Below are 22,836 nucleotides of genomic sequence, written 5' to 3' on the forward strand. Positions count from 1 at the left end.
ACTTATAAAGGATGGATCTCTGCCACAGTAGACATTCATTGTGTCTTGTGCATGTGTCTGGCTGGCAGAAGCTTCTAAGTTCCCATATCTACTTATATGTGTCTGCTGCTCTCACACCTGTGACCTCCGCAGAAGAGCAGGAAAAATAGATTATATTCTCTTTTAAAGAATTTTTTTGAGATTTTATTTCTTTATTTTTTTATGTTTTTCTGTGCACCATGTGCATACAGTGCCCACAGAGGCCAGAAGAGGGTATTGGATCCTCCGGGATTGGTTTTAAGTTGCCATGTGGGTGCTGGGCCTTGAACCCGAGTCCTCTGGAAGAGCAGCCATTTCTCTAGTATGTATAGATTATATTCTAATAAGACCATGCAACGAGTTTGACCTCGTGTGCTCTGAAAGGATCCTAGAGTTACCTTCCTCCCCCCAGGATTTCTGGATAACTTTGTAAACTGCTATCTCCAAACAGATCCTGTTTCCTGAGAGGCAGTCAGTGTATGCTTGTCAGATGGGTTAGTACAGTCTGCAGTGACTGGTCGGTCAGCACCCGGCTGGATTTCAGGTCTGCTGCACTTAAACCCAGTGCATGCTTCAGGCCTTCTCTGCTCTTCCCTTGACAGGCGTGCCCGTGAACAGCAGAGTGTCCTCCAAAATCCAGCAGCTGCTGAACACCCTGAAGAGGCCCAAGCGCCCTCCCCTGAAGGAGTTCTTTGTGGATGATTTTGAGGAGTTATTGGAAGGTAGAGTTCTCTGACTTGGTCTTCGTGTTTTTGGATATTGTGGCTAACAAGTCTGGAAACAGGCAGCTGTGCATTTCATGGGAGTCACTCCATGTTGTGACAGAGTAAAATACTGGTCACCATGTGCAGTGGTGAGTGTGGAGCCACACTGACTACTTCCTGTACACAAGCAGGTAGGAAACTTCTGACTCCTAGTAAAGTGACTTAGCGTTCCTCTGTGCGTCCAGTCCAGTGGTTAGCGCCTCATAAAAATACTTCAGTGTTTCATTTAATTTAGATTACTTTAACTTCTCCTTCAGATTATTTAAATTTTGATTTAAACTTTAAATCCGAAGTACTTGTCATCCCATGGCTTTAAAGGATTTGATTTTTAACTTACCTTTGATTTCCTTTCCAAATGTTATCCCCTCATTTATAAATGAGTACATGTTTAGAAAAGAAAGAATATAGATTTATTTTCTCAAAAGGAAAACTAGCAAAAATAAGAGAAGGCCTATAGAGCACAGAAATAAGCCTGTGTGTGTGTGTGTGTGTGTGTGTGTGTGTGTGTGTGTGTGTGTGTGTATGTATGTATGTGTTTGTATGTGTGTCTGTGTGTGTGTCTGTCTCTGTGTGTGTGTGTGTGTGTATGTGTATGTATGTATGTATGTGTGTCTGTGTGTGTCTGTCTCTGTGTGTGTGTGTGTGTGTGTGTGTGTGTGTGTGTGTGTGTCTGTGTGTGTGCTGCAGGCAGCAGTCACTGTACAACTGACCTTCGCTACCTTGCTCTGTGCAGTACTGTCAGTATGGACATCTCCTCCATGCCTGAAGATGAACTCTGCTTTTTAGGACCTGGTTATCCTTTAAAACTAGACAGTGCCTTTTAAGTTCAGAGTTCACAGTATGTATGCTTCCTAAAGCAGTATTTCCGTCTTTGGGGGCGGAGGGATCGCCCTCGCCTGAGCTGGCTTTAAAGTTACAATCTTCCTACCTACCCCGCCTTTCCAGAGCTGGAGTTGCAGGTGGGTGCCACCATGCTCAGCCTGCAGTTTTTCTTTTTCTCTTACCTCAGAGCTATTGGAAGAGAAAAGTCCTCCCCTACCCCCAGTCTGGGCTTGGAAATTGAACCCAGGGCCTTACACATGTAGCTAAATACTCTACCACTAAGCTGTGCCCAAGAACAGTTTTATTGAACACTAGGGCAGTGTTGTTTGCATAACCCCTATAAATAAACTTCCATGTTCTCTCAAATAATGCTAATGTTTTAAAATTATTAATTATTAAGCTTATTCATTTTATGTTATGTGTGAATGTTTTGCCTGCATGTATGTATATGTACCATGTGTGTGGTTGGTGCCTGTGGAGGTCAGTAGAGGGCACCTGATTCCCTGGAACTGGAGCTAATGGATTCTGAGATTAAGAGCAACAATATTCTTAACCATCTAGCCCTCAATGCTGGTGGTTTTGATATCAGACTGCGGGGGTGGTTATGTTCAATTGATCATAAGTGAACCAGTCTCTAGGACCTGTTTCTGAGGCTCTAAGGCCTGCCTGCCCTTGCTTTGGAGCTGTGGGGGGCCACCATGCCACAGTGTATCCCCAAGGGAGGAAAGCAGACATGCTATCCTGCAGTCAGCTTTATCATAAGAGGTTGTGGTTAATAGAATGGTGAGTAGTTTCTGTCTCAAAATTATTGTCTGTAATCGACTTTCCTTTAGTCCTTTGATTAATTTGTGACTACAATGATGGAAAACAAAATCTGAGCAGATTCTTGTCACTTTTTTAATAAATTTGATCACAAAGTGAAATCACAAAGTACAGTCGTTAGTAAACAGATGTGCACATAGTACTCTGAAGTGTCGGGTTTAAAATCTTGATGTTGCTTTATAGTTCAGCAACCAGATCCAAATCAGCCCAAGCCTGAGGGAGATCAGATGGCTGTGCTGAAGGGAGAGCCTCTGTCGGTGGGCACTTCTGGGCCGCCTTCTCTGCTGGCTGCACTGCAGCTCTGGGGCACCACACAGCCCAAAGCCCCCTGTCTGACTGCCTTGGATACAGCGGGGAAAGCCACCTGCACCCTCACCTATGGCAAGTATCAGCAGAAAGCGTCGCGGGTCCTGTTTGCCTCACACCGTTGTGTATGTGTAACACGAATCTTAAAAGGTCTTATTAATTGAAAAAACCTGGTGCCAGATACCGGGGTGAAAGCTGAGAGATCAGAGGAATAGAACAAGCCGCAGCCAACCTCACCTTGTGAACTCCTCAGCTGATCCTGTTTCCACGAATCCTCAGACTGAAAGCCTCTGAATCCTCACCCCTGAGGGTCTCACTTGAACTGCTGCTAAAAGCCTCTAGTTCCTGATCCTCATGTCTTATATACCTTTCTGCTTCCTGCCATCACTCCTGGGATTAAAGACTAAGCAAAGACATGAGATCTCAAATGCAGGGATTAAAGGCATGTGCCACCACTCCTGGCTCTGTTTCCAGTGTGGCCTTGAACTCAGAGATCCAGATGGATCTCTGCCTCCCAAGTGTTAGGATTAAGGGTGTGTGCCATCACTGTCTGGCCTCTATGTCTAATCTAGTGACTGGCTCTGTCCTCTGATCCCCAGATAAGTTTTATTTGTTAGAGCACAAATAAAATATCACCACATGTATGTGCCATAATAGACATGATACTTGGTGCACAATGTAAAGCAGAAACATCCGCCCAGATGACAGACTTCCTTTTTTGTTTGTTTTTGCTTTTGAGATGGAGCCATACTATGTAGCTCAAGCTGACCTGGAACTCTCTGTAAACCAGGCTGGCCTTGAACTCATGTGATCCACCTGCCTCTGCCTCTTGAGTGCTGGGATTAAAGATGTGCGCCACCCACACCTGGCCTGACCACACTCTTGATGTCATAGCTTTCTATAACAAGTTTTGACACCTTAGAGTCTTCCTCTCTTTTCTTGGAGGGTGTCTTAGCTGTTTGCACTTTGTATTTCAGAGTCCATTTTAGAAGTAGCTTGTTGGGCATCTCTGAATCTGAGACCTTGATGGACATTGCTTTGAATCTTTTTGAGAATTAATACCTTTGCATTTTTGAGACTTTGTCCTCAATAATGTGTTATAATTTTTCTTTCTTTTTTAATGTGTGTGTACAAGCATGCAGATGCTTCTCATGGCATCCACATGGAGGACTGAGGACTACTTGTGGAAGTAATTTCTTTCCACCATGCAGGTTGTAGGGATTGAACTTGGGTTATCAGATTGGGCGACAAGTGCCTTTACCCACTGAGCCATTTTGCTGTCCCCTGATTTTTAATTTTCCATAGAGAGTCTTTTATGTTTCTTGTGACACTTAAGTCTTAAATATTTAAATAGTACTGTAACTTTGGTTCTGTCTTTAAAAATTGAGTGGTGTTTGTATGTTGATAAATCTGGCAGCCTTGCTGAATTATAAAAGATTCATGAAGTACATAGCCATAGCATCACAAACAACAGTTTTGTTTCCAATTATCTTACCCTTTCTCCCTTCTTACTGCTCTGGCTGAAGTTTTCAGTCTGCTGTTGAAGGCAAATGCCCCTGCCCTGCCCCTGCCTTCAGAGGAAGGTTGTTAGTATCTACCATGACTGTGTGAGCTCCCATCCGGTTTTATTGATACCCTTACCACATTAAAGACGTTGGTTTCCTTTCATTCCTCCTTTAAGAAGGACTTAAATCTTTTATGATCATTTAAAATTGTGAATGACTATTAATTTTCATCCACCTTTTGAGATTATTACTTCATTTTTCATTTTTGTTCTGTTAACATGGCAAATTATGCTGATAGTCTCAGATTGTATTCTTGGGGTGAAACTGACTTGATCATGAAGCATTATTTATGACAGCTAGATTCAGCTGGGAAACGTGTATGTGTTGCTAACATTCTGAATTGATCTTTTAAAGCAGGCTAAAACCATATTTGGAGTTTAGTTTTTTCTCATTGATTTCTCAGGTCTCACAGTTCACACATGTCAGCAGAGTACCTACTTTAGTGTTATTTACATATGAGCATTCATTCAGAAAGAGAACATGGCGTCTGCATTTCTTCTTTGATATAATGCATATAGTGAAGTTGAAGCTACTGTGGGTATTAACAATGGACCCTGAGATTTCTACCCATCATTACTCCTGCCTTTCTCCACAGACACACACTTCACTTCTCTCTCTCTCTCCCTCTCTCTCTCTCTTTTCTTTCTCAGTGAAGCTTTTTATTTTTGAGAACTTATCAGGGCTGGGTGCTGAACATGGCAACTGCCTACCATGATGGGCACCGTGGTCCTGGGCAGATGTCCTATTCTAGTATCAAGGGTTCTCCTAAGCAAACTGTAGAGAAGAAGATATAACTCATCTCTTGAATGTATTCTACTCGCATGATGTCATTAGTGAGCATTTAAAATTGTAAGACTACATCCACAGTGTAGCGTTAGTTGAAAAAAGCAATATGATATATGATCTTGTTCCTTAGAAATTATACATACTCTACATGTATGGCCTTTTTGTTGACAGATTTTTGTAATAAAATCCCATTTGTATAAATAAAAATAAATTGAGGTTGTTGTTTGAGAGAAAGCTGTGATGTTCCTGGCAATATTGTACTGAATAGTTAATAGTTGGAGACTGAATCTGCCAATAGAGAAATGGTATGTTATAGGACATGTGCTCACAACATTACATGTTAACTGTTTAGTTTCTTACAACCTAACATTGCTTGTTACTTTTGTTTTATTTTAGGTAAACTTTGGAGTCGGAGTTTAAAATTAGCTTATACTCTACTTAATAAGCTGACTAGTAAGAATGAACCTCTACTTAAACCTGGAGACAGAGTAAGTAGCTAGAATGCAACTTTATCGGATTGAGTCAAAATAGAGAACTAAGTATATATTTTATTGAAATTGATGTTCTATCAGTTGTTTAGAATTATGGTTTTAAGACAGGAGGTTTAACGTTAGAAATGGGAAAAATGCTTAATATGAAAAAAATTGCGATAAGAATTAAGCGATGACACACCAAGGACTCGGCAGCCAGGCACATGTGACTGAACTGGATCTGGAGCCAAGACGGAGGATTTCTGTCATTGTAGGAAGCCCTGGTGCATTGAACTGCTCCAGGCAGGCTGAACAGGGCTTACCCCTGAGTTACTAGGAGGTCAGGATGGAAGGTGAGAGAAGCTGATGAAGATGGGGTGTCCTCCTAACAAGCTGTCCAACAGGAAAGTGTCAGCTTCACAAAATCACTGCGAATTCTAAGGGGCTTTCAGTGTGATTCTTTCAGTGTGAATCTTTCGTGTGATTCTGTCCCACGAGAAGCTCTGATGAAGCTTCTGTATAAAACAGCTCAGAGACAAAGAGAGGGTGAATGTGAAAGGAAGGAGGAAAGTAGAGAAACGGGTTCAGAAAACAAGGTTCTAAACATTAATGACCCCCAAGATATGAAATGAAAATGTTTCATAACTTAGGAAAAGGATTCCTCTTAGAAAGACGAAGAAGCGGAAAGAGAGCTGGGCACGGGGCATGCCTACAGTTCTAGCACTAAAGAGGCGGAGACTTTGAACTCCAGGCTGGCCTGGTTTACAGAGTGATGCTCTGTCTTAGGAACCCAAAATGAGGGGCGCGAGAAATGATGGCTCAGTGGTAAAGAGCACTTGCTCTTCCAGAGGACCTGGGTTTAGTTCCCGGCACCCACGTGGTGGTTCATAATGGTTTGTAACTCCAGTTCCAGGGGTCTGGTGTCCTCTGCTGCACATATACATATATGCAGGCAAAACATTCATACACATAGAATAAAAATAAATAATCTTTTAACGAATGACGGAGGGAGAGTGTATGAGAGAGGTGGGAGCAGGAGAGAGAAACATTCACAGAAAGAATAGAAAGAGAAACAGGACAGAAGTCTAGATTCATTCAAGGCGCAGCACCTGACAGACACTATGAATCCAGAAAAGAGACGGAGCAGGAAGCAGAGCCACTTGACTGTCGCGGTGGCAGAATAAGCCCTGCACCCGGCCCCTGGTGCATGTGCAGACCCACCCCAGAGCCTACACCAGAGCTGTGTAACCTCAGGGACACAGAGAAGAATCTCAGAGTTTGAGGCGGGAACAGAGAATAACGTGTGTACAGAACTAGTCCTCCTGGTGGCTGTGGGACTTCTCAGTAGTGACACTGGAGGAAGTGCTTCAGCAATCCCCAGGAGATAGGACTTTTAGCCTGCACTTCCATTTCCAGACAGGTTTGAAGATTTGCAGAACGTGTGTGCATATTCATGTAGAGGACAGAGTACAACCCCAGGTGTTATTCCCCAGGAGCTCTTTACCTTGTATTTCTAGGCAGGGTCTCTCACTGGCCACTGAGCCCAGGGATTCCCCTCTCTCCACCTCCACCTGCTGGGATTACAGGCACATACCACCAAACCTGGCTTTTTAAGAGGTGGGCTCGGGTGATCCAGCTCAGGTCCTCATTCTTATGTGGCATACACTTTACCAATGGGGGCATCTCCCCAGCCCCCAGTTTATTTATCTATTCTTACAGGGACAAAGACTTCCAGATACTCTCTTGACTTGCAAGAGAGTCTATACAGAGAGGGTTATAATGAAAAGTTCAAGGCCATGGTGACCATTACCATTCAGCTGGTAAAGTCAACCTGCTGTGATATGAGCCTTATGAAGTGCGTAAAAACATCTCTGCATAGTAGATTCTGTCAAACACCTTTTTCTGTACCAAATAACTTGTCTCACAATTAATAGCTGAGGCAACCACTGTTAAATCATCTTTAGAAGGAGAGGGTTTTCTTTTCAACAGACCTGTTAGATACGCAGCTTGTAAACTGGAAGTATGGAATGAAGGTAAATAGACATAGCTTAAATTTTGTCTTAGAAGTTGAGGGTTAAGGTAAGCCACTGCTTATCTTCTCAAAGGCTCTCAGTTAAGTACTATTCTGGCCTATTACTTAGGATTACAAGACCAGTTACCTTATTTGGGTCTTGCATTTTTTTTGTGTGTTTTTTTTTTTTGTGGGGAGTTGTTTGTTTTGTTTTGTTTTTCAAGACAGAGTTTCTCTGTGTAGCACTGGCTCTCCTGGCAACTTGCTCTGTAGGTAATGCTGGCCTTGAACTCAAAGAGATCCCCCTGCCTCTGCCTCTTAAGTGCTGGGATTAAAAGCATGCACCACCACTGCTCTACACAAAATTTTATATTTTATTCCATAAGTAGGTATGAATTTGGCCAGATAGTATGGTTTTTATTTATTTATTTATTTATTTATTTATTTATTTATTTATTTATTTATTATTTTATTTTATTTTACAATACAATTCAGTTCTACATATCAGCCACGGATTCCTTTGCTCTTCTCCCTCCCGCCCCCTTCCCTTCTCCCCCTTCCCCCCAGCCTACTCCCATTCCCACCTCATCCAGGGCAAAGCCTCCCCCGAGGATTGAGATCAACCTGGTAGACTCAGGCCAGGCAGGTCCAGTCCCCTCCTCCCAGGCTGAGCCAAGCGACCCTGTATAAGCCCCAGGTTTCAAACAGCCAACTCATGATAGTATGTTTTTAATGACAGTTGAGATTATGGTGGACCCAAATAAATATTCATATCATTATAGGAAATAAAATAGACACCTAAATATTTTTTAAAATAAAATGCAAGGAAATAAGTATTTTAAAATATAAGAATTGGGCGAGCAAGATGGCTCAGTAGGTTAAGGCACTTGCCACCAAACCCGATGATGGGACTGTTCATTGACAGTGGCAGTCAGTATGGATGGATGTTAGAGCTGGCTCTCAGTCTGCATGCATTGGAAGGCCTTAACCTACAGCTCTAAATGTTCCATGTGTAGTAAAAGCTGTCACCTACAACTGTTTATTCAAAGTTATATGAATAAGGAAACTTGAGGGACAAGAATGAATTCCAACATTAGATTTTTTTGAGACAGGTTATCTCTGTGTATCCTTGATCAAAATAAGACTTTCTGAACTAAATGTGAGAAACAAAACATAAATTATCTAATTAGCAGAAATTCTAAAAGATGAACAGTCTCAGTCATTCCTGAGATCTCACAATTTTTGTTGTTTTTCTCTTGTAGGTGGCACTTGTGTTTCCAAATAGTGATCCTGTAATGTTCATGGTTGCGTTTTATGGGTGTCTCCTGGCGGAGCTGGTTCCTGTCCCTATAGAAGTTCCACTGACCAGAAAGGTAACAGACGTGGCTCAGGCCAGGATGCAGTGCCCCTGCAGTTCTCTGTAGGTGCAGTGTGACTAGCTTCCTCTTCACACTGGGGGGTTGGAGGAGGAAGTATCTGAGACCTCCCAGGACCTTAGAGAGCAACTGGGTGGAGCTTGCCCACAGACATGGATGCACTCTGCTGGGTCAGGGCTGTCACATCATCCGTTTGAATTTCCCAGAAGAAATCATGAATGTTTTGTCCTCCAGTGAACAGAATTTGTGACTCAACAAACTTTTCCGGGGTTTTATTTATTGAATTGATTATAATGTCAAATAAACGGGACAGAAGTTCTCGTTCGTGTCTTGTTCACTTGCATGGCAGGCAGCTTCTCATTCCTAGGTTGTTAATGTGAGGGACTTGGTTGCTCCAGATGGCTACACCATTTCAGATATGAATTACTATTATTCGGATTATTGAAAAGTTCTGAGCAGAATAGTCATGTGTTCTAGCAAATCAGGCTTTTCTATCGGCTTCCTTCTGTGTTCATGCAGTTGTCAACGTGGACATTGTGAATAACAAACTCTCAAGAATCCCCAAAGTAAAATACGTAAGACAGACCAGCTTATCTCCAGGACTCTAATGTGATAACCATGCATTTGAATGCAGGGAGTCTTAGAGAAAAGGCCTCTAGGTTTGTGAAGCTTGAAGGAAATGATGGGAATTGCTGAGGGACGTGCATGGGAGGTCTGAGTGAAGGCAAGTGTTTCTGTGTAGAGTGGTGATGATGAGGGCAGACCTCGTTTGTAAGTGCCCAGCATGACTCATTATAAACTGCTGTTGTGTTTAGAGTTAATCAAGATGTGTTCAAGTTTCACTTCTAAGAAGAAACTTTAGCCGGGCGGTGGCGGCGCACGCCTTTAATCCCAGCACTCGGGAGGCAGAGCCAGGCGGATCTCTGTGAGTTCGAGGCCAGCCTGGTCTACAGAGAGAGATCCAGGACAGGCACCAAAACTACACAGAGAAACCCTGTCTCGAAAAACCAAAAAAAAAAGAATAAACTTTAAGAAATTAGTCCACTATCCAGACCTGCATATATCACTCTTCTAAATTTCAAAATAATGGTCTTCTTTTCCTGAAAGTAGAACAACCTGCCGGTAAGAAGACTGGGTTGCCGTGTAAGTTTTATGAAGGTGAAAGAGAGAGCCTGAGGTCCTGTGGTCGGGCTGTGGCTCCTCCTCCCTCCCCAAGCTCTCCACTTCTGCTGCCCTTGCTCTGTCTCTTACAGGATGCAGGCAGCCAGCAGGTTGGGTTTCTCCTGGGCAGCTGTGGGGTGACCCTGGCCCTGACCACAGACGCTTGCCAGAAGGGCCTGCCCAAGGCACCAACAGGAGAGGTGGCAACTTTCAAAGGTGAGGCTCCCGGGTCTCAGGAAGTCTGTGTTCTGGCTACGGCTGGTGCTTGACTTGGCTTCGAGGCATGCTGGGCCAGAACTAACCCCACAGAGCCTGGTGGGCCTTCAGCAAAAGTGCTACTTCGTTCAAGGCTTTTGTCTGATTCAGTATCTTCACCTGTTATGCTCTATGCTTATCTGTTTAAGGGAAATGAAAATAAAACTTGACCCCCCAGCCCCTCGGGGCTGGTGACTACATGCTGGGCACAGGTTCCAGATGTGTGGAGCAAAGCCTTCTGACCGCCTTTCACCCCTTCCTGTTTGCTCTCGTAGGCTGGCCCCCCCTCGCCTGGCTGGTAATTGATGGGAAGCATCTGACCAAGCCTCCCAAGGACTGGTACCCGCTGGCCCAGGACACGGGGTCTGGGACTGCCTACATTGAAGTAAGGACATGCTTATTTGGTGCAGATATATCCCTCACAGGCTTGGGCTGGGTTTTTATAAAGATAACTACTTAATACTTTTTAGACTAAGTGTTCTTATTTTACCTCTACCCCAGGTATATAAAGTGTCATGCAGAACCTTACTTGGGTCATTTCAGGTTCACTCTGACCTAATTCATCCCTAGTTGTCCTTCCTAGGATGCAGGCAGTTACAGTGCAGCTGTGTGCACTGTTGGCCTCGAGCACTGTTTAGGTCTTTTAAGAGCTAGGCTAGGAAGGGCTTTGGGTGGTAATAGGGGAGAGATGACTTCAGCTGCTGCTTCTTCAGAGTCCTCAGCTGCCTCTGTCTGCTGTGGTTACAGAAATGTGTATCACTGTTTTTCTTCCTTGAAATTCTGCAGTATAAAACCAGCAAAGAAGGCAGCACGGTAGGGGTCACCGTATCCCATTCGTCCCTGCTGGCACAGTGCCGGGCTCTCACCCAGGCCTGCGGGTACATGGAAGGTAAGGCCATCCATTCAGGAGGGCAGCTCTTGCTGCCTGCGTGCATAGCTGACATCCCTGGTCTCACCCCAGAATCTGTTGTTGCGCATAGCACATCCGCCCTGGGCACAGCATGCTAACTTTTACTGCAGTTGCCTCAGGCAGGGGGTGTAGCTTCTACTGCATCCTTGGGAGAAGGTCTGGTCTTATACAGAGCTGGGGGGGTGTGAGTGTCCCTCTACAGAGCCCAGGCTGCCCCATTTAGGACAGTTTCAATAAAGTCATACTTACACTGATTTTATGGAATGTGAGTCTTGTGCACCAGTGATTCATTTCTGCAGAATGAGCTGGATCAGTTGTTGATGCACGAAGGGCAGTGCATTTTGCATTATAAAAAGTAGAAAATACTTGCCCTGGAACATCCTTTCCTGCTAATGTTTTCATTTTCAGTAAATGTATTTGTGGCTTGAGCAATCATGCATGTAAATGCTTATGTATAATCTTTATGATCTTAGATCATCTATGTTAAAGTAGAAGCAGCCCCCAATTTACTGTTAACATTTTAAATTAATATTATTTTATATTGATAGGTAATAATTCCATTTATTTAGGGACTCAGTATGAAATACATCATTTTAAAAACTAAAATTGGACTCATTGCCATTTTCTTACATTACAAAATTGAAATTGAAAGAAAAATTGAATGGCATACGTAAATACATAAAATATGGATGTTTAATCTCAAGGGTTAGCTTGTGAACATAATTTTAAAGACTTTGTGGAGATTTGAAGGAGAGCTTCAAGGACTTTAATGACATTTAAAAGTCAGAGCTATAAAACCAAGTCCTATGAGTTCTTTAGCACTAGTGCTAATCATTTAATTCATGGCACCTTTAATTTGGCTCTGCAGCTGATGAGGACAGGGAGATTGTCATTCATAGTGCAACAGTCTTTCTGGCATGCATGTCACTGCTTTGTGCAAGTAAGATGCAAGACTGTAGGCTGTGGGGTGAGAATTGGGGGAATCTGGGTGGGAAGCTGAGAAATAAGAGTGTCCAGGGCAGTTTCCCATCCTGCCTCTTGACTCTGAGAGGTGGCCACTCAAAATGGTGAAATCGTGAAATGACCTTTCTGTAGCTTCTCCTGTACGAAGTGCTCCTTGTGCTTTTGAATGGAAGATTGGCATGGTTCTCTGCTCCCGTCTGGAACTGTGTGTTTCCAGTCGTCTGAACAGACAGCGTAGCTTGGTGTTACCTGGTGCATGGTGTTTGGAAGTGCCGTGCCTGTTTCCCTAAGCTCCAACGTGCTGGTTATGTAGTCATCTCGGGACTGCTCTAGAAGTGTGCAGAACTTACAAAGTGCCGTTCATCAGTTTAACTTTCTGTGTCCGCTTTCAGCTGAAACATTAACGAATGTGCTGGACTTCAAAAGGGATGCTGGTTTGTGGCATGGAGTCTTAACAGTGAGTGTTGTTTGCTAGTGACTGGGGTGGGAACAAGACATGAGCCAAACCCGTGACATACTGGCATGCCAGTTTGTTGGGTTTGGTTTGCTTGTTCTGACATAGATTAATCCTGCCTTCCTCTGAGCTGGTCCGTTTCTTTTTTGCAGAGTGTCATGAATAGGATGCATGTCGTCAGCATCCCATATGCACTGATGAAGGTCAACCCACTCTCCTGGATTCAGAAAGTGTGCTCCTATAAAGGTAGCAGAAAACTGCCATTACTTGCCTCACCTTTCTTTAAAGAATTCTCTCTGAGCTGCTCTTTAGTAATTAAGGGAACATGAAGGCAACATACAGAACTGCAGGTGTGGGCTGGAGAGCCATCTTGGGATGTCTCTGTTGGCCATCCTGGGCCAGATCTGCGCAGGGCCTGGACAGCTACTTGCAGTGAAGTAGCTGGGATCATCACTGAAAAACGGGAACTCAGCCAGGTGACGGTGGCGCATGCCTTTAATCCCAGCACTTGGATGGAATGGATGAGGAAGGCCACCTGTGAGGCCTGGGCCCTGTTCTCGCTTCCCAGTGGTTGAAGTGTCTCCCAGCACCAAACAGGAATTCCTGCTCAATGGTGACTCCACAACTCCAGCGCCCTTTGTCTCTGTCCAGTAGAACTCAGCAGGTGCCAAGATTCTGACCTTCTGTACCCGGCCAGCGCCAGTGACAATATATACTTTGCAGGCATATCTTCAAATCAGCATTCCTATTACAGAGTGTCTTGCATCCTGTTCTGTGGAGGAAGACAAAGCCTGGTTGAAGGGAGTGGGATTCACTGGGCTCTGCACACTCATTGAGGTTGATTCAGTCCATTCAAGTCCTGGTTCATCAGAGCCTAGCATAATTGTCACCAGAGAGGCTTCATCCAGCAATGGATAGGAGCAGATGCAGAGACCCACGGCCAAACATTAGGTGGAACTCGTGGAATTCCATGGAAGAGAGGGAGGAAGGATTGTGGGACCCAGAGGGGTCAAGGACAGCCCCTAGAATCAACCAACCAGGGCTCATAGGGGCTCACACAGACTGGAGTAATAATTGGGGAGCCTGTAGGGGTCTGATCTAGGTCATCTACATATGTTTCGGTTCTGTAGCTTAGTGTTCTTGTGGGACTCCTAATGGTGGGAGTGAGATCTGTTTCTGACTCTTTTGCCTGCTTTTGAGACCCCTTTCCTCCTCCTGAGTTACATCATCCAGCCTTGATATGAGGGTATGCGCCTAGTCTTGTTGTAACTTGTTAATGTCATATTTAATTGATATCCCTGGGAGGCCTGCTCTTTTCTGAAAGGAAATGGAGCTTGGGGAGAGCAGAGGTGTGTGTGGGGGGACTAAGAGGAGAGGAGGGAGGGCAAACTGCGAGATGTAATATATGAGGGAAGAGTGAATAAATAAATTAATTTAAAAACAAGTCCAGGTTCATTTCCCCTTTTGACCTGGAGGCTGCCAGAGCCCTGTAGACTAAGTGGCATGATGGCTCTGGCATTGGGGCAGCACCTTGGGAAGGTACAGCCTGCAGCATGAGATAAAACAGGCAATATTCAAAGAGTAAGATAAAACCTTTAACTTAAAAACATCTGGGGAATGGAGAGATGACTCAGGAGTTGAGTACACTGCCTGCTCTTTCCAGAGGACTTGGGTTCAACTCCTTGGTGGCTCACAGCTGTATGTAACTACAGTGCCAGAGCATCCTATGTCCTCTTCTCGTCTCCAAGGGTACCAGGCACACATGTGGTACACAGACACACATGCAGGCAAAACACCCATACTTATAAAGTAACAAAATAATAAAAATTAATTTTTTAAAAGGCTGGGGCTAGAGAGATGTTTCAGGTTAAGAGCACCGACTGCTTCTCCAGAGGATCCAGGTTTGGTTCCCAGCACTCAGGTGACAGCTAACAGCTATCTATAACTTTAGTTGCAGGGAATCTTATGCTGTTGCCTGGCCTCCGTGGGCACTGCATATACATGGTACATAGACATACATGCAGGCAAAATATCCATACATGTAAAATAAAAATTTAAAAAGCGAAAGGCTGGAAAAGGGATCTGAGTATATTACATCTAAATCATATTTTAAAATTAAGTTTTAAGGAGAAAAGGAATGGAGTAGGTTAGGAAGCACATGGGATAACTGGTAATAGGTATCGATAATAGCCAAGAGTATGATCCATACAGCTGCATCCTTTGCCCTCTGTGTGTTTACCTCTGCCTAGAATGAAGTACAACAGAATTTTTGGAGTGTGAGGGTGCCTGCCCTGTGATACTGAGACATCTGTACTCCCTTCTCTTTGTAGCCCGGGCTGCTCTGGTGAAGTCCCGAGATATGCACTGGTCTCTCTTGGCACAGCGAGGTCAGAGGGATGTCTGTCTGAGCTCTCTGCGCATGTTGATTGTGGCTGATGGCGCTAACCCATGTGAGTAGACTGTGGGACCTAGGGTGGATTTATGGTGTTTGCTCCCATGATTCTTGACTTGCAAGGACTGAACAACCTGTTGAAATAGAACCTGTTGTCCAAAATTGAAGCCTTATCACTACTTTGATAAGTGATCTTATAATGAAACATAGTGTCCTATAATGTTCTGTGACATGCTGTTTCTTGTTGATGAATGTTGGTGGGTCTCATACATAATTATTAAGACACTAAATTTACAAGCAATTTTAATGCAGTTGACAAAACCTTTAATGAGAGTCATAATTTTTTAAGAGATCCCTGGATTATGCTATAAATAGGGTCCCTGATTTGCTATGATCCTCCTGCCTTTTAGTGTTAGGCCCCCACTTATTTAACACTTAGCCCCAACTTCCTTCATAGGGACCCAATTATTCATCCTCCATATGTCTCTGGCCAACCCTGAGTCCTGGAGGAATGCCTCATGGCTGCTGCCTAAGCAACGAGGACCCTCCTGTGTATAACAGTGCCTGTAGCTGCTTTTGTAGTGGCTGTGTGAGCTCCTTAGGCCCAGGACTGTCTCAGGCCCAGGTCTGGTGTTCTCTAGGGGAGCCTCAAGTGACTCGTGTTGAACAAGGGATTTATTTTGCAGCACCAATCTGTTACCCCAATCTTTTGTGTACCCCATCTTTCAGGAGAGCAGAGCAGGCACACAGTACCCCTAAAAGCCTCTCATTCTCTTGGTGCACACCTGAGACAAGCACGGCGTCTCTTCCCACATCCATGGCTATTCATTCCTGCTCAAGCCCACAGCTGCCCTAGCTCTCTGTTCGTGCACTTAGCTGCACTCAGGGATCACATCACTCCCTCCAGTATTTTCGTTCTGGGGATAAACGTTAGCCCTAATAGCTTCATCCTGTCTCCTCACTCCATCCACGTTCCTCCAGGTGCCACAGAGCTAGCTTTCCCTTCACAGGCCTTAGCTTGTAGCTCTTCTATTGGGCTGTCATGATGCTGTCTCCAGTCTTGGTAACACGGAACAATCTGATGTCTTCTTTCCTTAGGAGACACCTCTCTCCCTGAAGAAGTGAAGCCTGAGGTGGTTAGGGTTAGGGTTAAGGATAGGGTTAAGGATAGGGATGCCCCCTTTCCTTATATGTACCCTTGTGGAGAGAGGTTTATCACCAAACCCTAGGGTCACCATGGCTGTAGTTATTTGAGCCCTGAACAGGTAGAGCCTCCTTGTTGCCAAGTTTTCACATTTCCAACACCCTCTGTTAAGGCCCACCACCCCTGAATGACAGGAGTCTACCCAAAGGAGAGGACCTCGGGAGAGGCAGGACCTCCTCAGGGAGGCGTGTAGTTCACACATCTCTAAGACTACTGCTAGGAGCTGCCCTGGCTGAGCTATGGGCCTCTAGTGCCAGGCCCGGCCTTGTCGGGCTGTAGATGCTGCTCAGTTACTTGGCAGGCTCCATGCTGGTCCTGAACCTGAAGCACAGGGAAGTTGTTCTTACCACTGGTCCAGGAAAGGTACAGGAGGGCAGGACCTCAGTAGCAAACACAACACTAAAAACGGGCCTCCTCTCAGATATTTCCAGACGCTTTCTTGTTGGTGAGTTGGAAATGATCTTATGTGTTTTATGGTAATCACTCCTGCCCTAAAAGGCATTGCTTTGTCAAATCGTAGCAATGGTCTTGTTGAAACAGGCTTATGTGGAGCAGGACTCAGCATGGCTGCCAGGCCAGCATGGTGCCTTGTAGACCTTGTGCTCCGCCTCACTGGCCCCCCAGGTACCTCTTACACTCCACTTCCTTTGCTTCACACAGGGTCCATATCTTCCTGTGATGCCTTCCTCAATGTCTTCCAGTCCAGAGGTCTGAGACCAGAGGTCATCTGTCCCTGTGCCAGTTCTCCCGAGGCGCTAACAGTAGCCATCCGCAGGTAACTGAAGTGCGTGCTGTCTCCTCTGAGCTCACATTCGAGTCCTCTACATATGACAGAGTTACCTATAGCCCCAAGTTTGTGATATGTTTCTAACTGTTGGGCATCCTGAAGAATTACGTAGCACCCGCGTTCCAATCTCCCTCTGATAGCAAAGGTAGCTGCAGTACCGTGCCCCTCACCAGTCTAGGTCCATGCTGGGAGTTGGGTAGTGGGTTCCTGGAGTACACTAGATTCTCTCAATGTTATTTTCCTTACACTTCTTCCCAGTCAAGATCTTGCTGTTTCATGCCTGATCATAAGTAAAAGTTATAACTGAACAACTGTCTTATTCTGAGAGAGGTTCTTCTCGCTGTGGAGGTCTGATGAAAAGGCCCTTTAACCTGCCAGGAGAAGCATCCAGCCATCCTAACCTCTGAAGGCCCAAGCTGCTTTCATGGCTATTTCCCTTGTATCACGTCTTACAACTTGTAATAGGGAGGGGGTTGGAGGTTCCCCTGAGAGCCTCCCACCCCCATCTATAACTAGGACCCTAGGACCTGGGCCTCAGGTTCCTTCCTGTATTTCCTGCACATGCCATGTTGCTGCCAGACCACAGCTAGGCACAAAGGCGCTTTTCTTCCCTGATGATGAATCATCTGCTATCGCTGCCCTTGAGCACAATTCTGTGGGGCTTCAGGTCATAGGCTCACAGCCTGTGGACATTTTTGTTAGCTTTCTCCCCTCAACTCATTGCAATAGAACTGTCTCAGCTCTGGTCCTGTATACATTGTGCTCATAACTTAAAGGTAGTATGTGCTCACAATTATGTAAGTTTTAAGTATCTGTATTTTAATCATAGCACTAAAAACAATGCTGGAGCTAAGCCAGCCCTACACAGGCACAGTACCACAGCCCATTGCAGCACAGTGGCCTGGACCAGCCCACCTGGCTACCCTAGGGTTCCATGTGAAGGTCACAAGATGATCAGATAGACATTGAGTCACCTCTAATGACCTGTCTCAGAAGTCACAGTGTCGCTTGCCCTGCAGTCATGGGCCTGCCTCTAGTGAGAAGAGTGTTGGGGACACACTGCAGAGAGGCCTTGAGCTTTAGAACACACTGTCCCAACAAGTCCATACACAGAGCAGGTGCTCTAGTGAGGAACCGTGCCTCAGGTGAGGCTGGCCCTCAGTGCCATCTTTCCCGGAGTGATAGCCCTTGTCAACAGGCATGCTGGTACTCTTGTGCTCTAGGCCCCCAGATCTGGGAGGACCTCCTCCAAGAAAAGCTGTCCTGTCAATGAATGGCCTGAGCTACGGTGTGATCAGAGTGGACACTGAGGAGAAGCTGTCAGTCCTCACCGTTCAGGATGTCGGTCAGGTGATGCCTGGAGGTAAGAAACAATCGGAGCGCTTCCACATCCTGCGCTGACTGGCAGGACACCAAGAGCACAGGTGTGCCGGGTGGGTTAGAGTGCGCACTGCACTCCATAGAGGTGCCTCAGAAACAGCCGATGCTCTCAGTGCCTGGAGATGAGGTCCCTGAGCAGGTGGTTACAAGCACTTGTGACCGGAGATGTAGAAACTTCCCAGAAATACCTGCGGGTTAAAAAAAATCAACCCAGGTGCATCTTCCTTCTGCAAAAGTTGGTCCACCTACTGGTTTGAGGCAGGGCAGTGAGAAGGGGTGTTGGGATGGCCCTCTCAAAGAAACGAAGTGTCACTGAGGACTAGGAGCAGAGCCTGGCTCATGAGCCTTCAGTGACCCTTGGAAGCAGGGGATGCTGCAGCTCATGCTGCTCTTAGATACTTCTCTTTGCAGCTCCTGGTAGCTGCTCTACTGTCCCTCTTCCTACCACGGGCGGTGTCCTGCTCCTCTATCCTACTTTCCTTGCCCATGCCGTGATGGCGCATTCTGACCAAAAGCAGCTTAGAGGAGGAAAGGATCCATTTAGCTTACACTTTCAGGCTACTGTCCATCAGTGAGGGAAGGCAAGGCAGGAACCTAGCAGGAGCCTGGAGCAGAAACTGTGGAGGAACTCTGATTGCTGGCTCATGTTTAGTTAGTTTGTTTATGCAGTCCAGGATCACCTGCTGAAGGAATGGTACTGCCCACAGTCCTCTGCCCTCCTACATCGACTAATAAGACAGTTTATTATAGGCATGTCCACAGACCGGTCTGATATAGGCAACTCCTCAGTTGAGCCTCCTCCTCTGAGGGGACTGTAGGCTGTGTCAAGTTGGCAATTCAGGCTAATCAGGGCACCCTGTTGATGACTTTCAGAGGTAGGGTGCTATGTCTCATACCCAGTCACCCCCAACATCAGTGTTCTCCTCTTCTGCCAGAGGTGCGTGGCCTGCTGGCTGCCTGGCATCCTGGATTTGAGCTTCAACCTGTCTCGTAGGTGGCAGGTGCTAAACTCCTGACACAAAAGCTCCAGGTAGACTGGCCCCTGGGTGTAGGCAGAGTCCTGATGGGAATGAACATAGAAGTTTAAATTATAGTTTCTAGCTCTGTCTTTTAATTCGTGTGAGTTGTATTTCTTACTGCAATTCTGCTCCTTCATAGAAACATTAGTCTTGTAGAATGCTTGAATTTGTGGTTAAATACTTTCAAAAGCACTGTAACTGACATCGGTAATCTCAGCACTTAGGAGGCTGAAGCAGAGGAATCTTGTGTTTGAGGCCTGCCTGGGCTACATAGTAAGACCTTGTCTCAACAGCAACAAAGCAATAAAATCAAAGCAGATAATGGAGTAAGGATTTTTACTTGTTATAACAAAGTACAAGTAGGTTGTAAATTGTGGGGCAAATTGTGAGTGGTACTTATTTTGTATATACCTTTATATATGGAGGAGGATACATGTGTATGCTGACTTGTATACATGTATGTGCATGTGTACACGGGGCCTGAGGACAACCTCCGGTGGTGTTTCTTAGGGACTCTAAGCATTATTTAGAGATAGTGTCTCATTAGCCTGTAGTTCTCTGATTGGACAAACCTCAAGGAGCCATCTGTCCCTGTCTCCCCAACACTAGAACATAAAATGTCACCATGCATGGCCTTTTAACATGGGTTCTGGGGATTTAACTCAGGACTCCCTGCTTATGTGACATGCACTGCACTAACAGCCATCTCCCCATCCTTGCTGTTTATTTTGAATACATAAGAGTACTCAGAGTTACGCTCATTTGTCTTTATAATCCATGCAAACCTGTCTCATGTCTGTTCATTCCCCAGTCATATATCTGTACACATACTTCTATACATCTATACATGTGCTACCAGGTGTTTGTCAGGTGTGTGTATGTGACACTATCTTGGGGAAGCATGAACACACGCCTCCTCACCTCAGATAGGGAACCATAACAGACCAAAGTCCAACTTTGGACCAGTGAGCTTTATTGGGGCTAGTTACAGGAGCAGAAATGACGCAGAGACAGTTGTGCCACCAAAGGCCATAGATGACTGCTCACAAGAGCTGGAGACCTGAAGCACACTGTACAAACTGCAGGCAGTTTGACAGCTCGGAGAACAACTAACTTGTCCAGGCAGCTCAGGTGGTCCGAGCCTCTTCTAGGTAGCTTGTCTTGTCTGAGAGTGTATTTCTGAGTCCCTGCAGGTTATGTATATGCTTTGGGAAAAGAGGGCTTAGTGAATCTGGTGAGTTTCAGGGATTTTCTGAGGCTTTTGAGTTGTTTACTTCCTGGATTTAATAGTTTCCTTGCAGGATGGAATGCTTCACTTCCCTTTAAAACATGTTGCGTCTTGACAAGCTTCAGTCCAAAACATGTTTTTTACCTCCGACAAAATTACCTCACAATGAGTGTGCGTGCTCTTCCTGGCATTCTTCCTGGGGTTTGAGCCCTTCCGCAGCATTTGGCTGTCGCTTAGTTGAATGGGCTTATGGGCATAGTCAAACCCAGCAGCGTCTCACACCAGCACTGATGCTGCCTGTGTTGGCCTCCAAGCATTAGTACTTACCGCAGCATCAAGTGGATGTGTAGTAATTTGTGCTGTTTTGTGACTTTTAATCTTTGTGCACACCTGAGACTGTTACTGTGGGGCTGAAAAACAAACACTCATCTCCTCGTACTTAAGAAAATGAGATTCTGTTGGTCAAGAGCATATTACATAGATGTAGTTTACTTTTTAATCATCTCTGAGCCTCCCCCCAATTCCTGCATGTGTGTGTGTACGTGTGTGCGTGCGTGCGTGCGTGCGTGCGTGTGTGTGTGTGTGTGTGTGTGTGTGTGTGTGTGTGTGTGTTGGTCTACCTAGAGAGTTCTGGGCCAGCCAGAGGTACATAGTGAGACCCAGTCTCAAAAATAACAATGCGAACAAACAACACCCCACAAATATATGAGCAAGTAAACCTTTGTGAGTGGTCTATTTAAATATACCTTGATGACTTTGAATCATTTTCTCTGTTTAGCTAGTGCATGTGTTGTGAAGGTAGATGGTGCCCCTTACCTTTGTAAAACTGATGAAATTGGAGAAATCTGTGTCAATTCTATTGCAACTGGGACAGCATATTATGGACTACTTGGAATCACAAAGAATATCTTTGAGGTTTGTATCCTTTTCCTGATCTTTACCTTGAAATCAAATCCCATGAATGTTGATGGGCCCAAGGGTACAGGGTGGAGTGGAGGCCTATGAGACGCTGCTGGGACTTGAGTGATTCATGTGCTCCATAGGTCTAGATGGCTATGGCTATCAAGAAGGTCTTAACAGGACCTCAGCTGGGTTCACATTATGATCCTTGTTATTCATGAGTCTTGTAAGGACAGGTGCTGCCAGGAACTAGGCATACAAATACATGAGGGTGGTTCGGGTCCTGCTTAGGTGGTATATCCACTCAGTAGAGCAGTCAAAAGGAGAGAATGGGCTGTGAAGGGCCCGGTGCCCTGGGAGTCCTTTTTTCTATGGAACACTAAACCCTGGGCCGCAGGCGGTTTGTGGTATTTGAAATGACTAATGAAATGATTAAGGTAGTGCCATCTTGTCCTAGCTCTATTTTGTATCTGCTTAGGCAGTTCTCAGCCTTCCACCCCCAATAGCCACATCTACCTTGGCAGTGCTTTTGGAAGTGTCCATGACCCAGACTGTGGTCCAAATGTATTAACCAAAACAATTAATGTTTGTGCAAACTACAAAACTGAAATAACTAAGAGGAAGTATAAATAAAAGCAGTTGCCGTGTAGTGTTTGGAAACTACTGCCAAGCTCTGCAAGAAGACAGACGCTACCAGGCTGCTCTAGCTCCCTTACTGATGCCTTCCCCCTTGAGTACTGATAGAATTGTGGGTTTTGTCTTTAAAACCCTGCACCCCTGAGCTTCATCACCAAGGGACGTTTGAATCATGCGCCACTCCTGGTCTGGCTGTTGCTGAGTTCTACTGCTTGTCGACCTTCCCTTTCTAGTAGTCATTGAGTTGTCTGCTGCCTGATACCCTCTTCCCTGTCCTGGCAGACTGTCCCAGTCACTGCGGATGGAGTCCCCGTGTCTGACCGGCCTTTCACCAGGACGGGCCTTCTGGGATTTATTGGGCCTGTGAGTATGACCCCCGTACCCGTCCATGGGCAGAGGTGTTGGTGGAGAAAAGGAACGCTTCATTGCAGATGTGCTCTTGTCCCTGGTGCCCTGGGTTTTCTGTGCAGCCTTGGTCATTCATGCTGACCACCCTGACCTGTTCTTTACCTGCATGTAGTGCATATCCAGCCACAGGCGTTTTCGTTTTTAGCATTTGATGTTTAAAATACGTCAAAACGAATACATTCTTGGCCCACCTTTTCTC

At 45.4% G+C, this 22,836-nt stretch overlaps 1 protein-coding gene across 5 annotated transcripts in view; it reads left to right on the forward strand.

Moving 5' to 3' along the window:
- The window catches only part of Dip2a (disco interacting protein 2 homolog A), an 84,314-nt gene that overhangs the window by 36,128 nt on the left and 25,350 nt on the right, over positions 1-22,836 (forward strand). For all 5 annotated transcript variants that reach the window (XM_052744650.1, XM_052744646.1, XM_052744647.1 and 2 more), the window contains 14 exons: positions 621-740; positions 2,610-2,807; positions 5,480-5,571; positions 8,827-8,937; positions 10,194-10,317; positions 10,632-10,741; positions 11,143-11,245; positions 12,622-12,686; positions 12,836-12,929; positions 15,014-15,133; positions 16,940-17,054; positions 18,290-18,429; positions 21,472-21,608; positions 22,512-22,592. In XM_052744650.1, coding sequence (XP_052600610.1) covers positions 621-740; positions 2,610-2,807; positions 5,480-5,571; positions 8,827-8,937; positions 10,194-10,317; positions 10,632-10,741; positions 11,143-11,245; positions 12,622-12,686; positions 12,836-12,929; positions 15,014-15,133; positions 16,940-17,054; positions 18,290-18,429; positions 21,472-21,608; positions 22,512-22,592 — 1,610 coding nt within the window. The remainder of the gene's footprint in view (positions 1-620; positions 741-2,609; positions 2,808-5,479; positions 5,572-8,826; positions 8,938-10,193; positions 10,318-10,631; positions 10,742-11,142; positions 11,246-12,621; positions 12,687-12,835; positions 12,930-15,013; positions 15,134-16,939; positions 17,055-18,289; positions 18,430-21,471; positions 21,609-22,511; positions 22,593-22,836) is intronic.

Source organism: Peromyscus californicus, unplaced genomic scaffold (genome assembly GCF_007827085.1).
Source record: "Peromyscus californicus insignis strain IS unplaced genomic scaffold, ASM782708v3 Scaffold_19__1_contigs__length_69161282, whole genome shotgun sequence".
Classification (NCBI taxonomy): Eukaryota; Metazoa; Chordata; class Mammalia; order Rodentia; family Cricetidae; genus Peromyscus; species Peromyscus californicus.